The 18,672-nt window shown below is 42.9% G+C and overlaps 1 protein-coding gene across 10 annotated transcripts in view; it reads right to left on the reverse strand.

Moving 5' to 3' along the window:
- Positions 1-176: 176 nt before the first annotated feature.
- Positions 177-18,672, reverse strand: part of mical3a (microtubule associated monooxygenase, calponin and LIM domain containing 3a) — a 65,223-nt gene continuing 46,727 nt past the window's right edge. For 2 of the 10 annotated variants that reach the window (XM_029433595.1, XM_029433588.1), the window contains 9 exons: positions 15,972-18,018; positions 15,685-15,779; positions 13,822-13,872; positions 12,786-12,893; positions 11,113-11,206; positions 6,209-6,274; positions 3,253-3,352; positions 2,393-2,466; positions 177-2,301 (listed from right to left, as the gene is read on the reverse strand). In XM_029433595.1, the coding sequence (XP_029289455.1) occupies positions 2,117-2,301; positions 2,393-2,466; positions 3,253-3,352; positions 6,209-6,274; positions 11,113-11,206; positions 12,786-12,893; positions 13,822-13,872; positions 15,685-15,779; positions 15,972-18,018 (2,820 nt within the window). In that variant the 3' untranslated portion in view covers positions 177-2,116. Of the gene's footprint in view, positions 2,302-2,392; positions 2,467-3,252; positions 3,353-6,208; positions 6,275-9,144; positions 9,196-10,223; positions 10,275-11,112; positions 11,207-12,785; positions 12,894-13,821; positions 13,873-14,908; positions 15,113-15,684; positions 15,780-15,962; positions 18,019-18,672 lie in introns of those variants that run through there. The other 8 variants (XM_029433596.1, XM_029433586.1, XM_029433590.1 and 5 more) reach the window with 8 other exon arrangements.

Genomic DNA, 18,672 nt, shown 5'->3' on the forward strand with positions numbered 1-18,672 from the left:
GAGGGGGGGGGGGGGTCTATATAAACACAGTATAAGTTGTTGTGTTTATTGCAAAAGATAATTGATATTATGTATTGTTTGAACTCATTGCTAAAGGCAACAAAGCACGGTTTCTTACCTGTGAATTTACATAACCATAGCAGCCCATTAAAAAGTGAGACGTTTGTGGACAGACATTTAAAAGAACAACTGCATTGTTTTATTGCCTTTTCAGCATACATCCAACACCCCTATGCATTTTAGCTACATGAAGCATTTACATTACAAGTCATGTGTCAACAGAACAGTTTAAAAATTAGGATTCATTTTTCTTTACATATAATACAGTTTGCACACATGTTAATAAATATCAATACAATCATGTCAAACTTATCACACACCATCTAAAACAACAATCCTTAAAATTATATCACTTTGTTTTTATTCACAGCTCATACCAAGTCATAAATATAGCCTCTAGTGTTTCTGTGCTGTAAAACAGTGACCATCTGGATTTTTACAGTTGTCAAAAAGGCTATTAGATTTGACTGCCCACCAGATAAACCATAACGTTCCCGTTTGATGCAAGTTGCTCGTAAAGCACTTTGCATTTCTTCAGTGCCCCCCCCATTTAAAAGTGTGTATTTGTTGATTGGGGACCTGCTGTATAAAAGTATTTGAAAAATAAAGAAGAAAAAAAGAAAGGTAGAAATCTCGAGTTCCAGTGGGATACACATATGTGACTACCTCAAAAACAAGTCAACTCAGAAAAATAAAATATAACTTAAGTATAGAGAATGAAAATGTAAAAGGCATCTTGTTCAAAGGTAAAGTATTAACACTGCTGTGCACTGATGTGAGTGGTGTGTAGTGTGTAAGTCCCCATGGTGTTCTCCTCAGATATTGCAGCATATCCACCAACAGAGACAGTCCTGTGGCACAAAATGAGTAATGTAACAGTGAAATCGGCTTCGTTAATGACAACATCCCAATGTTAACGCACGTTGGTCAGAAAACATCTGAATTCAAAGAGACAGCTCCTTCAAAGATGAATCCTTTCCAAGGTTGTTTTACCTCCCTGCTGTTTACCACAGTGAGAAAACATAAACCACCAAACTAGAATATGGACAAGTATTTGTAAACGTCAACCGTCAGCGTGATACACAGTGAATGGCATGTCAAGGAGAGGCCCATCATTATCGAGTCATGTGAAATGTTTAAGTGTTCATATATAAGTGTGTATTCAAAGCTATCAAAGACAAGGTAAAGTTCTTCTATGTGCCTGCAGCCTTCATTCCTGACATGCAATGGCTTATGGGAGCATCTGAGTCATGCACACGTGCAAGATAATGAGATTCTGGGCTCTCTCCTGTGAATGCAAAACAAAACAAAAATGTTTATCTGTTAAAAGCAAACAAATATAATAAATACATAAAACCCATGGCCATATTTAATGGATTGTTAGTGTTTTTGACTCACTAAAACACTCTGTGGAGGGGGGAGGTGGGGTAGTCTTTTATGGTGTCTTTATGGTTCATAAGGATGCGGGAGTCAGTTTGTCACTGGAGAGAAAGGCAGCTTCAGCAGAGGATGTCCTCCCTACGGTCACACTGAAGAGGAGAGTGTGAGGTAAACACACCTCTGCAGCAGTCCTTTTTCAGGATAAGAGAGCACCCTCATCCACCGAATACGTGACTTGTTCTACACAACTATACACAAAAACACAATTCTTTACATTTCCTTTACATCAGCAGGACCGAACTGCATTCTTCCCTTTAGATAATCGAGAATGAAACAAGTCTTTAAACATTCTCCCAAAAGGCCGCCCTTTTGGAGAGGATCCACTTCAAGGCTGGGATGATAAAGCTGTGGATGCACTCGCCTCTCCACCCTCAGAGAGCGAGAGCAAGCGAAACGGCAAAGCGATTAACCCGGGACTGCCTTTGGGCAGAGGATATGTAAACGTTGCGGACCACTTCAATGTCAGAGGCAGTCGTAGTGTTTTTGTGAGTGACGGGGGAGTCTTTACACATTCACTGCTGCAGGTGTTCGGCATTCTGATCAGAGACGAGGCAGAAACCGCTTATCACGAGTCAACCCTTCTCCCGGGTCTCGACGAGCAGTTGCTTTACTCCTCTTAAGCCCAGTTGAGGTCAAAGCCTTTGGAGAGCATCACGGACTCCAGGTCCTTGTCCTCCTCCTTCTCCCGAAGCCTCTGCTCATCCAAGAGGGCCACCAGGGCGTCGCGCTGCTCCACCACCTCCAGCATCTCATTCAAGATCTGCTTCTCTTGATTGAGCTCCTTATCTGTCTTCAGGTGGTCTGAGAGAGGCAGAGGAAGGAGTTAAAGAGAGGAGGAAGATTATAAAGATCTAAACATTCAGCGCGAGTTGAATATCACTCCTGCATTCACCTTCCACGGCCATGCGCTCCCTGAGTTCCTGCTGCAGCCGGCTCTGTCGGTCCTCCAGCTCCAACTCTCTGGCACTTGGGTACAGAAAGGAAAAAAAGATGGACGAGTTAAATTTGCTTCGCTGATGAATCATATCTTTCAACATTTATGATGTTCGGCTGCATCTTCATTTATCAAGACAGGATTTTTTTTTTTAATTAGTAGTTGTTCTAAAAAGATGAATAGTTAATCTGAAAGCTTTTAGTAGCTGATCATGAGATAACACGGGATAATTTAATGCCTTGTCACAGTGTAATAAAGTTGTTTCTCTTAATGGATTTCAAATGTGATAACAAATCATATCATTATGTTGAAATATTATTGTGACTTCATACAGGCTAACAAGCTTTTTAAACTCCTATTGAAATAATAATAATCATAAATATAAGGAGGTGATAAGGTAGTATGTTATCTTCTGTATGCTCTGTATTACATTATAATTGCCTTGCACTTAAATGATGGAATATTATAAAATCATCAGGCAGTTTATCAAACGTATTACAGGTTGCGTTACATTTTTAGGGATGACGCCATCGTTGATTGGTCGGTTCATTGCTTTGTTTTGTTCAGAATAAAATGTCTATTGCAGAACTATGTAAACTATTGCAGATGATCACGACCTCAGGAATCAATCCTCATGACCTCAACTTGAGTTCATGGGAGGATAACTCTAAAACCAAATTCCCATCAGCCTAAACTGTACTTTGAGAATACCCAGCAACCAATAACACACAGCTAAGCTTTGCTACTTGGAAAGGAAAAGCCGCTTTGACAAATCACTTAATAGATTAGCCTATCCTCTACAGTCAAGTTGTACTTACAATATCATGAGTTCGGACTCATAGCGGACCAGGGCATTTTTCTCCTGCACCAGCTTGAACCACTCTTGCATTAGCTTGGGGTCGTCCTTCTTGCCCATGCCTTTAGGAAAGGAGGAAGCACAGAGACGGAGTAAGACGCCAGATGGCTGGGATGATGACACTGATGTCACACAGACAAGGGACTGACACGAGGGTAATGCAATGACAGCCAAGGCAGGATGTCCTCGCTGGGGGATGGTGAGGTGGAAGGATGGACTCGACACCGACGTGGTCAGCCGCGCCATACTTAAAGATGGCGCACAGAAGATGGCGTGGAGCTACAGGTTTCAACTTTGGTTAAATGCACACACACACACACACACACACACACACACACGTGCACACACGTACACACACAGAACCCACACGCACGCACAAACACACAATATCTGTGTTCGCAAAGTAGATTTTGTGATACCGAGTTTGGACTTAGTGTCAGACGTTTGCTGCTCTTTGGGAGCAGATACCTATCAGTTTATTTCCCCCAGAGTGGGAAGGTAGTAAAGAAAACACACAAACACAGACATCCAAGGACCCAATGGAGATTCTTCATCCTCCCCCGGCCCTCTCCCCCCCCCCATATTGACCCACCAGCAGAAATCCTTTAACATCCCATTCATGCTGATAGGTTTGAGGGTGGGAAACAAATGCATGAATTATTTCTCTTTCTCTACATATTCAATTATAAGGTTACATGTTCATGGGATGACTTATCAGACCAACAGTGAAGTTCACATTCCACTATTAAGCCTGCCGCAGGGTAAAGCATTTGCAGCGCCACTGGCATCGTGCATTGCCGCTTTCATAATCTGCACAATCAGTCGGAGAGCAGAACAGCAGCACGCTTCAGTCCGACTGTTTGCATGTGGCATACTGCGAAAGGTCTGCTGCTGCGGAGATGCATCCTTTTCATTTATCTGACTGCAGCAGGTGGAGCCAAGCAGTTTCAATGGAAAACCGGAAGGCAAACGCTCGATGCAGCGTGACATACTTAGCTGGGGAAGAGGAGGCTCTTGCGAAACGAAAAGGAAAAACAGTGCACAGCACGTAAATCGCGTGGTTGTGGTCTCGGGGGCTGGCTTTCGCTAATTAAAAGACAAGGGACAGAGAGAGAGGCAAAGCTGGAGGAGAGCTGCTCGCACTGAAGAGGAATACAACATGTGGCCACAAAGGAGGAATTATAAAAGCAAGGCTGAGTTTCTGAACCTATCCTACAAATGAATGTTTTTCTTTGTCTCTTAAACTATTTCAACTTGTTCCACCGTCACCACCCTTCAGCCCAAGGCCCAGAACACAAGAGCTGACCGGTACAAGGCACAAACAGCAATAAAGGAACACAACACCAGATCGCACAAAAAAAACACAAAAGCATGTTTCTTTAGACGCTCAGGCAACATTTCCACTCAAAGGTGTTAGCTACGGGAACAAAGCAGATGATACATACATTGTTTAGAACGAGTTTTGGGTAAGACTTGAATATTTATAACAAATCATCACACCATGCAGGTTTCTCACTCTTTGAACTGCAAACCTGCCCACGAGCTAGCCGCGTCTCCGGTTTTTATTTAACATTTTATGATTACATAACACTTTTATTATTTATTCAAGGGATAACAAATGCAAAAATGGATAATGCAAAGGACTCTGCAGCTTTACGACTAAGTTTAGCCAAACAGAAAACAGAACACATGCTGTTGATAAAGACACACGACAGCAGAGTAGTTTCCCCTTTGAGTGAATGCTCTTACAATAATAGGGGAAATATCTTTCTCCATCTGAGACTCTATGATTGTGTGGGCGGACGAGAAGATTACAACTGATGTACATCTACAGTATATCGATCAGCATGAACTCTGCTGCTCAAACTGGAGGGCTTGTCATGGGCTGCTAGACTACAACTGACCATTCCCTAAACCCCGTCCCTAAACAACGATTGGTCTTACCCAAATTAAAGCCTGGAACCCCCCCCCCCCCCTTCTCATTTTGGAAGTGTTGTTTTTTGTTGTTGACAATTTCTCAGTAAGAATGACGACACTTTACAAAGTCTTTTGGATAATGTTTCATTAAACGTAAAAATTCTTAAATGAAATGTGCAGCTTTGACAAGTCTTTGATCACAGAGCTTGAAGAATAATAAGCAAATTAGAAAATCAGTTTAAACTTAGTTGTAAAATGGTCATTGCTTCATTTTTAACCGCTCTAATTAAATAAAAAGCACCAAAATCTGTCAACACTGAACAGCTTTGGATTTCTCCTCAAGTTGAAACGATGTGAATTAAGCTCTAGTAAGAGCTGTAATGTACTATACAACAGTTTGGATAGTAGCGTACGTGTGAGGAATAGATTAAACAAACCTTAGCAGCACGTCTGGCTAACTAGCACCAACAGAAGTAACCTATAACTATACAACAAACTACATACAACAACATACTACAAATCTGTAACTACATCATGTTGTTGGGTTTCAGGTGACACCTGCTCAGGCCTTAACTTACCCTGTGGGAGCCAAGGTGCTAGTTCTGTACATTATTAAGTATTATTAAGTATAAAGTATTGACAGCAACCCTATCCTGCTACTTCTTTGTGTACTGCACCTTAAACAACCAAACTATTTTGAACTATTATAACTGTCATAGTAAACAAAGGTAAGAAAAAGGAGAAACAAAGACCAACAGACGCCTTTAACGCCACACAATCGGGATGAAATGTATATTATTAATTCATAATAAATGCTGCATTCTGGGGGAATCTACTGAGCCTGATCACACTCAAACGGTGAGGACAGGAAGAGGAGGAGGAGGACCGGTTGGGAGGGTTGTTTGGGAGGGGCTCAAAGGGGGTAGCCCGGTTCTGAAGCTCCTTAGGGTTGCCATGGTAACCCGCCACAACCGTCAGCGGAGGCGGCGAGGTTACGTTACCTTCGGGGGACCAGCAGGGGCAGAAGGAGAGGGGTCGTCGGCGTGGCATCTCCACAAAGGGCTCAACTTCCACAAGACAGAGGGGGAAAGAGCGTGAGGGGAGTGACGTAGGCGGGTGGATGCATGGGTGGGTGGGTGAGAGAGAGAGAGAGTGGTGGAAATATTGCAGGAAAGGAAGAGCAGACGTTGCAGAGAAAAGAGAGAGGAGAGGACACAGAGCGTGGGTGGAGGGGGAAGGAGAAGGGCGAAAGGGGTGAAGAGGGAGAAAGAAAATTGAGGAGAAAATCAAAAGAGGGCAGGAGCACTGTGATCGGGAAAAGACAAATCACCTAGAGAGGGAGGGAGTGGGAGGGATCAGCTGTGTGGTGCGAGGGATGTAAAGAGGGGTACAAAATAGGAAACAGAAATAAGAGAAGAAAGAAAAATAATCCCCCTGTTCGATCTTTTATCTGTTTTACTTCAGATTATCTTGTCCGTTATGAAATGGGAAAAGCCTACGCTCAAGGCCAGTGTTTGTCACAGTACACAACAGAATTTAATCCCATTATTAAAGCCATTACTGAAAACCAGGAGGCCCGTCTCCTTCACAGACACAGATAATTGCTTCTTCTTTAAAGATGTTTCAGCCTCTCCTTGTAAGCACTACTTGAACATGTTTAGACCACCCGGCTCAATTTGTTGCCAGTGTGGTGACTTTTGAAGTGTAGCTACTATCGAAGTGCAAATTAGGACTCTTTATAATAATATGCACCCGCTAGACAGATTTTCCCACAAAAGTAAGATCACAGATCGTGGATACTACCTTATTAAACCCCAAAATAAAGACCATAGAAGAAGTGTAAAGTGAAGAAGATTCAGGGAGAGTGTGCAGGTAAGTGGTGGGAACTGATACTAACACACATATATAAAGAATTAAACCATTACATGACACAATTAGGAGGAAGACACAGTGTTTTCAGGCTGGTGGGTAAAGGAGCCGTGAGAGTGGAATGCCAGATAATTACTACAGGGGACTATCACAGAGAAACAGCACCAATCTGTTGGGAAAACTGCACTTTAGGAAATCTATTGAGGACAGATTGGAGTCCTAATAAAAAAATGTTTATGGCTCTGCCAAATCATTTCCGAATTATAAAATGCATCTTTGGTACTTAACGCTCAGTAAAGCCTTAATTGTATAATCATTAAAGTGATGATTGATAATGAAAATTATAATAATTACCAGTACAGACATGTTGATCCTGGCTTTAGTTTTGGTGCCTCCTCCAGAGCCGGGTGTTTAGTCAAAATGCTACAATTCCCCATCATGTGATCCAACGCGATAAGTAAGACAAAGACGTATCATTCTCCAAAGCACATTCAGACCACTACAAACACACCGCTTACAGTTGTGAGACACAGAACAATTGTTTGTAGTAATCACACATTGGATTGAATCATCGATCAAATGAAAATGATAAAAAACAGGTAGGATTTGAGCTGATGAAACCCCCAGTAAGAACCCTGTTGGGTTGGAAAACTTCTTTTGTGTACATATATTCATCTTTGCTTCAACACTCCACGCCATCTCCTGTCTGATGAGTGACAACATCCAGCAGGATAAAACAGCAGACAGAGAAGCACACAGGCCTTGTTCAAATATGTGGAAATGCACCTGTTTTTCTAACTCCCGTTGAGGGAACAGTGAAGTCAACATAGCCTGCTGACTTTGCAAAAAAGGAGGACAATATGCATTATAATCATATTCAAACAAGGCCACAGTCTACAAGATAATAACAGATACCTCGAGACGTCTCACCCAGACATGGTGGATATTGTTACTGTAGCAGCTAATAGTCAAGGGTTACAGCACACACTACACACACTACACACTTGGGGAGTTATGCAACTGAGCAGGTATGAGAAAGTCAAGGGTTTCATAGCTGGGACTCCTGGGCAGAACTACAGTAGCACAGAGCTGAGGGGAAGATAAAAGCCATGCCAGCAGTTTAGTAGAGTCAGTCCAGGGCAGGTTATACAATACTTTCACAAAGTATAGGTGTGTGTGTGTGTGTGTGTGTGTGTGTGGGGGGGGGGGGCTCTGTAGTTTTTAGCATAAATTACAAAAACAGGAAATTTGTCGGGAGCTATTTTCAACTGCGAAATAATGAACTAGTATATGGCAGCAGGACGGCAAATATGTGTGATCGACTGTTTTATTTTTTAAACAAATTGAGATTAAAGACAAATTATGACGGAAAAATAATACATTATTTCTCAATAATAATAATAATTTTATTAAATCATTTTTATTCCGAGGTAGAGCATATTTCCGTTTCTTTAAGTAAAATAAAAAATATATTTTATCTTAAATAACTAAAAACTTTATTGAATATTTCTGTATGTAGTATGAAATTGCACAGTCAACACTGCCAGTGCATTAATTACGTTTGTGTCATTGTGTTACCATTTTTATGTATTTGTCTCTGCTGCAGTGAATCTTTATTGCCATTTGGATTTCTGACTCTGTAATATGTCGCTGTCTGTCTCTGTACTGCAGTTTTGTATTGTAAAGACTGCACGCTGAGGAGGGACAAATAAAAGTTACTTATTCATTCATGAGATTACAGAGATCAAAGATGCTCTTAAGAGGACCGCATAAGGCCAAGTGTCTGATCTCTGTTTGATGTAAAGAGTGTTTGAACTAGGAATCCAGTGAGGGAGGAGGGAGGAGGGAGGAGGGAGGAGGGAGGAGAGAGGGAGGTAAGGGGGGGGGGGGGGGGGGTTATAGGAGCAGAAAGTATTGCAATGAGGCTTAAAGCCCGCCAGCAAGTCAGTCAGCCAATCAAGGTAGATATGAGGGGTACAAAGCTCAAGTAGTAAAAAAGAAAGAGGGAAGGGGGACAGATTGGGTTAGCCATTAGGTTAGTTTAAAGCGACAGATTTGAAATACATACCGCCCAGATGCAAGTCCAGGATTTCACTGTAATTAGAATCTCCCCAATAGTCTACAATGACAGGGATATATTAGAGATAGGAGTTATTTCACACGGCCCCAAACTGGGCACACACACACACACACACAAAATTCTCCAACAAGAGCAAGTCATGCATGTTCTTGCAAACATGTTCTCACACACAACACACACACACACACACACACACACACACACACACACACACACACACACACACACCGAACAAAGAGAGTCCATCAGTACTCAACACAGTGCATAGTGCAGTCAGGTTGAGCATTACTACATTTTGCATTTTCCAAAAATAATAATAAGAGGCTGCAACATAGATTTGCTGTTTGAGGCTCAGTCTGCTTAACTTCACACAAAGCCGTAATGTGTTGCGTGTCGAGGACGTTATTTTTTGCGCATTGCGCACATTTAATTTGACAAAGTTGTGGTTAGCGAGAAAAGCTTTAACTTTCTCCAGTTGTGTACACTGTGCACCAATTACAATCATTTAATATTCAAGAATTTCGGACTGAAAGAGCGGCTGAGTGTTATCTTTGAGTACAACAGACAAAGTCACAAACAACTCTGGATTTCTGTTACTCAACACTATACTAAATATAAATATAGTAGATCTCAACAACAATCTGTATCAAGTCACTCAGACACCGCAAACAATTACAGAAAATATTTGAATAAAGTCGTTGTCAGCCTGCAAACCAATTTATATTTGATTTCTTACATTCTGATTGAGTTTATAAAAAACGTGATCTGAGTCTTGATCAGAGTACAGAAACTCTCCTCATTGAGAGGCAAGTGAAGGAGACAAAAACACATCCAGAATGAGCAAACACACAAATCTATGTCGGGACACACATTCTCCTGATCGCATGCAGCTCGGACTGACGATGGTGGACAAGTCGATGAACGGACAACGATCAACATGTTCAGAGATGGAGAAATGTTGCAGTGTCACCACAGATGGAGCCTACATAACAGTGTCACATGTCATGTAATAAAGACATTAAAATAATAATTTAAAAAAAATGAGGAAACTACAGTAAATCTAATACCTGATCTTCTTTTGTGCTGTTTGGGTAATGTATAAGTACCTTTATACAATCCTTTAAGAGAGTAGAGTAGTAAACAAGTTAAAACATACTCAAACAATTGGCTGGAGACACAGCTGATGGGAAAAGGGAATAGTTATTCGGTTGGTGGCCAAATGTAATGTTCAATGCATGCATTTGCATGATAAAAGCTCCCGTTACCATCATCATTATGTAAATTGGGATGTGATAAACTGTCAAGCTCTATAAAGAACAACTTCAGTACCTTCCTGGCATACAAAACTCACATCACGTAAAATGTGTTAGTGCTGCTGAGCACTACTCATGCTTCACACTCTTATAAAATGATAGCAAATAGCAAACTGTGCTGCCCGCTAACAAATAATGCATTTTTCATCTCGCAAATATATTGTCTGTGATAGTCCCTTGCCAAGACCAATTTGGGTTTATTACTTTGGAGAAACAAATATTTCTTTCTGGCACAAAATCTAGCTGGAAAACGCTTCAGTACGACCGAATGACTTGGAAATGCAGATTGTAATTTCAACGCAATCGAAATGATCGCAGAGGGACAGCTTTTCAGAGGGAATGCCGTTTCTCGGTTACATCATCCTAATCATGGATATTATTATTAGAATTCCCTTTAGAGCTTGGGAAACGACTGAACTCATATCATATAAAGATAAAACATAGTCTCACAGAGCCAGCGCTGGCACATAAACAAGATTTAATTGTCGAACATGAAGTAAATCACATGGAAAATGTTAAATAATAAAGAGTTCTATTAGCTATGACATTTACTACACCCTTCAGGGCACTGAATATGGGCATTAAGTCTATGTGGAATGGGCAGGACAGAAAATGTATATAGGTTTATGTGACAAATTGTTACCTGCTTCTCCTCTCAAAGCTTTCTCCACAGCTACGCCCCTCTCTTCCAGCTGCCTCTGCTTCTCTTCCACCTGCTCCAACTGTCTCTGGATGATCTGAACGGACAAGCGGGATAGAGAGTCAGCGCAGTGAATTACAAACAACTCGAGTTATCTCACACGGGTGCACAGAATAACAACATCTACCACTAATTACAACTGATTACTGCCACACGCTTCTCAGGGAGTTTACCTCTAATGCAATAGTTTACCCTCATTAAAAACTCATTTCTCAAGGCACAGCGGGAGCACCGCTAATTGGAACTCTATTGATGTGTACAAGTACGTGAGCTTGTTCTGATGGGCAGATATCATTACATGAATGTTACCAAAAAAATGATTAATATGTCATAGTTCCCCGCCACTCTCTCACCTGTTATTGGCAGGGAACAGGGGGCAATGATAGAGGGGAGGCAGCCTCTCAGGGCGCCTGAGAACTTTGCCCGCCCATATTAAACTAAGCTTGGGAGAGCCAAAGTGTCCGACCTTTTCACACCAATATTTAAATCACATCCCAGTGCTGAGTATCCAAAGTTACCTCATAGAGACCTTTTGTTTGTGTTCTGCTTCCCAGTGTTATAATGTATACAGTAGATGAATGAGATTTGAGTTGATTATATAATTGATTTGATTGATAACAATTGGTTCGATATGGGTAAAGTGATGTAAAGGGTAGAACAAGAGATGTCTAAAATGAGCAGAAACAGCTTAGATTAAACACTTTGTTCCTCACTCGGACTTCCTTACTCTGTCAGTGCTGAACTTTATCAGCGCCATGCAGCAAGAGGAGCTAAACAAGAAGTGCACTTTGGGTTCCACAAATAGCGACTAAAAAGGAAGCAAAAATGTAGGCCACCTAACCACAGCTCCAGGAGTAGAGACTTCAGCAGTGGCTTAGTGCCGAGTCATTGGACTGGAAGCCTGACTGCAGAGTTACAACATCAATCACAGTGGATTTCCTGACTAAAGGATGAATTTGGCCGCACTCCAGGAGGGGTGAGTCACATTAGTGACCATATGGTATGTAAAAAACATCGCTGTGTAACAGTGACAACACTACTAATCTCGTATGTCACTAACACTACAGACATGCACGTAACACATTTCATTTTTAAATAGTTTGACATGCATGACATGAATAATGTAACTGTTTGAAATAGCTATTCAGCACACACACATCAAAAGTAAAAGTAAACACAAAAGAATCCATTAAACCTACTTTCAGCATGACGTCAGAACAAGACTGAAGCCGTGTGAGCAGTGCTTAAGCAGAGATGCTCGGAGCTAAACGCTTACATCAGCATGCTAACATGCTCACAATGACAATGCTAACGTGCAGGTATAATGTTTAGCACGTTCACAGCTTAGCTTTGCATGTCGGCTTGCTTACATTTGCTAATCAGCACTAAACACCAAGTACAGTTCAGGCTGATGGGCTTGTCAAGTATTCTGTCATGAACCAAAGTATTGGACAAACGTGATCCTGGTGCTGTGTAAAAGAAAGTTAGGCGACAAACTATCCAAATTATCCAGAGCAGGACATGAATGCCTGTACCAAACTTGCTTTCAGAGACATTTCACTCAAATGTCGACCTCACAGTGGTGACGGAGCAAACGTCAGAGGAAGGTCAGTTACCTGGGCTCTGTGCAGCCTCTTGAGTTCTTCCTGCTTGGCTTGCCGTCGTGCAGCTTTCTGGACCTTTCGTGTCAGCTTGGCATTCAGCTCTTCCTCTGTGTAGGTTTTCTGGTGTAATAAACAAAAACATGGGTCAGAGAAGCTTCGCTCACACGCTGCTGATGTGTGGAGTTGACTCCATGGGGGCGCTGGCCCTTTAGAACAACTGGAGAGGAGAGGAGGGGGAAACTGGGATTAGATCTGGCAGAAGGTGAGGGACAACATTGACTAGCACAATGTAATCTAGTTTGGGATATTTATAACTTCACTCCACATTACTTACACAGTACACAGTACCCACTATCTACTGGCTTTTCTAAAGCCTAGTAATTGCAATCTTAAGGTATGGTCACATAAAATCACTTAGAACACAATATGACACTCTGTATACGAGGGCGTATTGTATGTAAAAAATGTTTTTTGTTCTTTTTTTAAACTATGAACATCTTGTAAATGTACGACTTTAATCTCAAAAAGTCTGAGTTTCTTCTTGCCAATACAACATTTAGAATTCTTCACATTATGAAATCTTCCCCACCAATAGGCAGTACAGTAAGCAGGGCTCTTTCCCCTATTAGCTGACTTGTGAGGACAGAGAAAGCTGGCATGAATCAGGAGAAAGAGAGAATAGCACGGAAGGAAAACATCAAAGTTATTCCAGTATCCAGACTGGAGTAGAAACAGTGGCCTCAGTGACAGATAGGCAGGTTAATATCATACCAGTGAGAGAGGAACAGCCCCTGATATCAAGAGATGCAAGAGGTATCATTGTGACCAGAAAAGTGAGCGCCATTTGGAAAAGTCATGTGTTCACAGAGTGGATATCCAGCAGTGAGCGAGTGGACGCTGCGGTCCTACTGTCACATGCATCCAGAGACCACGGTTAGTTGTAGGCCAGGTGCACATGAGGTGTTATGTCAGTAAACTGGCACATGCGCTGACAGGTGGGGGTTTGAGGGGTGGGTGGGGTTATCAATGGGAACGTATGTAATACTACCTTTGTGGCGTACGATCTCTTGAACGCCAGTGCGTGAGGGACATAAACAGACTTGGGGAAGACAAACAAAAGAAAAAGGGAGGAAACAAACATGATACAGATGATACGATTAAATGGGTTAATGATTATGTTGAATTGGACAAAGTAAAACAAAAAGTAATAATTTAGCTGGTACAATCAAAACAGGCCATGTTAATATCCCACACCAACACACAAATGGCAAGGTGCAGAGACATTTGATACATCTATTGTTAATCAGAAATGAGTCGAATGATATCAAATCACATCTCGGGCACCAGTCGGACCGTAAAATCAGTAAGACAGGCGTGTTATTTTCAGCCTACAATAATCTCTACGGGAAAATATCACAGCTCTGGAAAACTATAAACACCACAACAGTCACTGGAGACGAGTCTACCGTGGCTCTAATTGAATTACACACGGCACGGAAGGCACGACGCAGATTCAACCTGCTGTGAATGAAGTCGCATTAATTCCAAATTCAGATCAATATTAGTGAAGAATAACTAAACGTCAATTTTTCATATACCGCTTTTCATCAAAAGGAAGAAAACTACATTCGATACGGTTAATGAATTCATGCCTCTGGCCCTGAACTGAACTGTTTCTATCTAAACCAACACAAACACACAAACACAGGCGGAGCAGCAGTGGAGACAATCAGTTTGAATTTCAGCCGAAAGTAATAAATGCAAATGGATTCAAATAAAAAGAGCCCAACAATAGAAACGTGGGCATTGTGTGCAGAATCTCTGCATAGTCCAAATATGCCACCTGCATATTTATTGAATAAAGTGTTTTGAAGAATTCACATTTGCTAACGGACATCATTATGACGCGTGTCATATTTTGATGCTGAATATCTTGAAAATGTGTTTTCTTATGCATCACGATTTGTTCTGAGATCATCTGAGGACAAAGATGTCTTTATTCTAACACTACTTTAAAAGGGGATGAATGAAGGATTAAACATTCCTTTGAGGTCAGTCTAAAAGCCTGATGCAAGCTTCGCGGACTAAACGTTAGTAGAATATTATATATATTAGATTTGCCTCTTTACAAAATCACGTTTGGATGAAATTCAAAAATCATTTAACCTCCTTCTACGCAATACCTCCTCGTCGTCTTTCTCCTTTTCTCGATCAACCTCTTTTTCCCGCTCTCTCTCTTTCACCCTTTTCCCTTCCTTTAACTCCCTCCTTCTCTCCTTCTCCTCCTTAATCGCTTCCTTCTGCATGCCTGATACTAGGTCAAAGATGTCCATGTGCTGCTGGGAGTGGAAGAAATTATTTAAAGGGAAGTGGGTTGTGGGAAGTGAAACAGAAATGGATGCAATAGATGTGATGTGTAGCCTCCGCGAGGCCATAAAAGTTGTTTCATTCCCTCAGGCCTGGAAAGACTAAACAGGTTTACATAGCAGGGATAGATATGCTGGTGTTGTGGAGTTTTACACCTTAATGGCTGAACACACCACCTGCTTGAGAGCCGTTGGTGTTTCCAATTTTCAAAATGAAGAGAAAATGATGGTGCACTGTTTGATTTTGCCCAACTGATCCACCAAAGTGAGCTTCGTGCTTCACTATGGCTACAACACCAAGACCAAAAGAATTTAAGTTCTGAATTTTGGAGAGGCGGTGCATCACGTCCTCATTTAAACCGCTCCCGGGAGACTGCTGACTGGTCCGGCTCTGAGCAGCTGGCCTCCATTCATTGTCGGCAGATGTTTAGCACACTTAAATGTCTTTGCTAAAATGAGCTCAGGCTGGTTTTGTGAGGCTATTACTATGTTTAAATTACTCACGGCGAAATGCAACATGTCTAATTGTGTCTATTGTTACTCACATCTGCCTTTGACTTCTGGGAAGAGCGCTCCAGAACATCGTCACAGGACAGGTCTGAGTCCTCAGAGAAGCTCAAGTTTCTGCGGGTTTTCATGTCTAACAAACAAAAAGAAAATTGCATTTTAAGAAATGATATAGTTGCAGAGCATACAGAACAAATACAATGGAATGAAAATAAAACAATCAAAGAAACAGGGAGAGAAATAACTGCACACTCACTCACTCACTCACTCACTCACACACTCACACACTCACACACTCACACACACACACACACACCTTTTTTACCAGATGATCTCCCAGGAGGTGAGGTTTTCTTCTTCCCAGAGTCCTGAGTGGTGGAGCTCGAGGACGGCGTGCTCGGACACGATTTATCATCCTTCTTCTTCTTGTCCTTCTTGTACCCCGAGAAGACGGCCTTCCACAGCGATTTGTGTTTGGGCGGTGTCTCGTCTGTGCTGGAGAGCCTGCTGCTGTCGTTCTTCGCCTTTTTCTCCTTCTTATTCTTGCGCGGCGAGAAGAGAGAACTCCGCTTCTTGCTCTTGCTCGAGGTGGAGCCTTCTGACGACACCACCGAGCTGTCCAGACTCTTGTTGCTGCTGAAGAAACGCTCAGGTAAAGTCTCCGCCTTCTTCGACTCCAGAGCTTTCACGGCGGATGTCTTCGGAGATCCCGCTGACTTTTTACTTTTTCCGGCGGCGGCATCTGGCGTTACGCTCCAGGCCACTTTAGGTGAGGCTCCCTTGCCTGTGTCAGATTCTTTCATTTTGTTTAGCTGCTTGGTCATGGCGTCTTTTAATGCCTGGCTCTTCACTGACTTTTCTCGGGCCTTCATTCTCTCCTCGGCGATCTCCTTGGCCTCCGGGGAGAATTGAGTTGCCCTCTGGGTCTTAAAGGCTTCGTTGCCAGGGATGTTGGGTTTACCGTTTTCCATAGCTAGAGCCAGATGAAGGGGAGGTCTGTCCCTGTTGGGCTTGCTGGTGGCTGGAGTGTAGTACCTGCTCATGCTCGTTTCTGGCGTCCGCTCATCGTAGAAATCCTCCACGTCGTCAGCAAACGGAATCTCCTCCACAGTCTCCACAAACGACTTCCTCATCTCCTGCGACGGCCGTAGCTTCTTCTTCTTCTCCCTCATGACAACCACTGGAGTCATCGTTTCCGGATCTGACTGAGGCGAGGAGACCTTCCTGGGTGCGGGTTTGGGCGCAGACACGGGGCTCAGCTGGGTCCTCGGTGCAGGAACGGGACTCTTGGCTTCTGCTGGCTCTTTGGCTCGCTCGGGTGGATGCTTTTCTGTCCCGTTGCTCCAGGACACCTGGTGTTTCTGCAGCCTGAGCACGGCTGGAGATTGATTAGCAGGCACAGGTGGTGGCGGGCTGGAGGGCGGGGTGAGCATAGCGGAGTCGGACGTGTTGTAGCTGTCACTGTTTGCTATCTGGCTGGTGGCCATGCTCCCATTCAGCCCCAAGCCGGAGCTGCTGCTGAGGTCCCTCTTATCAGAGCCATTACTCTTAGGCTCCGCAGGAGAAATGGGGGTAATGACCTGACCCTCGAGAGTGATGTTGAGCCTGCGAATGACTGCGCGGCCAGTAAAGGGAGGCTTTTGTTCCTCTGGGACATCTGGAGTCTTGACAGGGGTGGAGTCCTGCGCTGGAGAGATCACAACACTCTTCTCTAAGATTTTACTACTGCGGTCCAAAGGAGTCAAGCCGAGGCTCTTCCTGATCTCAGCACTCTTCAACCAAAATTCCTCAATGATATCGGTCTTTTTGGATGGAGTTTCATCTGATGAGGAATCCACGCACTTTGAGGGCTCAGGCGTGCCCTTGTCCGTTTTGGTCATGGGCGTCGAAGTGACCCCGGGGATGGGCTGAGTTCTGACGGGAGAGTCAGAGGAGAGGGGGGACGAGGGCTCTTGGCAGGGCAAAGGCTGAGCGCAGATTGGGGAGAGGGGGTTGCCTGTGAGAGGACAAATAGAGCGGTGAGGGTACACAGGAGATTTAGGTGTGCAAGTCTCTGGGAGGGGGGTGGGCTGAGAGCAGATTGGGGAGCCAACAGGTGACCTGACGGGGGATCTGACAGGGGACTCGATGGTCGGCTTGACCGGAGAGCTGATGGGTGATTTGGCCAGTGAACTTAGGGGAGATGCGGGGACACTGACAGGGGAAGCAGCGGCAGCGAGAGGAGGAGACGGGACAGCGGAGGGATCCTGAACTGGAGCAGGTGAAGTGCACAGGGCTGGAGAGAGCGATGGAGTTGTCCTCTCGGCCTCCCTTTCCTCAGGTATGAACGGTTCTGGGAAAAAGCGAGCGCCGGGAGACTTCACCAGAATTATCTGTAAAAGAAACGGAGAAGATCAGGATTTGGTCTAAACTAACATCACATACCTTTAACGTGTGCGATATATAAATATACTCCGTGTATTGCGGCTCGTTCTGTGTGGGACGTAGTAAATGACTACTCGCCAACATCGAGTACAAATATGAATTGGCATGTCATTATTTTTGGATGTGCGTATGGGGCATGTGTTTTCATATCACGAGGGGAACAGGGAAAGCGCCTGAGGGAGAGGGAAAGAAGCGAAGCGACAAAGCGAGTTAATAGTTTATAGAGTTACGGTCGGACACGGTAATGGAAGATGCCAGCCTCCTATTCGCAAAAGACTAAATCCCAAGTTAGTTTGCGGTGCATGTATATGTATATGTGTGTGTATGTGTATATATATATATATATATATATATATATATATATATGTATATGTGTGTGTATATATATATATACATATACACACACACACACACACACACACACACACACATATATATATATATATATATATATATATATATATATATATATATATATACAGTATATCTCAAAAGTGAGTACACCCTTTAGATTTTTGCAAATATTCTGTTATATCCTTTCAGGGGATAACATTATCCTACTGAAACTTTGATATAACTTAAAGTAGTCAGTGTGCTGCTTG

The sequence above is a fragment of the Cottoperca gobio genome, chromosome 6 (assembly GCF_900634415.1).
Source record: "Cottoperca gobio chromosome 6, fCotGob3.1, whole genome shotgun sequence".
NCBI classification, from domain to species: Eukaryota; Metazoa; Chordata; class Actinopteri; order Perciformes; family Bovichtidae; genus Cottoperca; species Cottoperca gobio.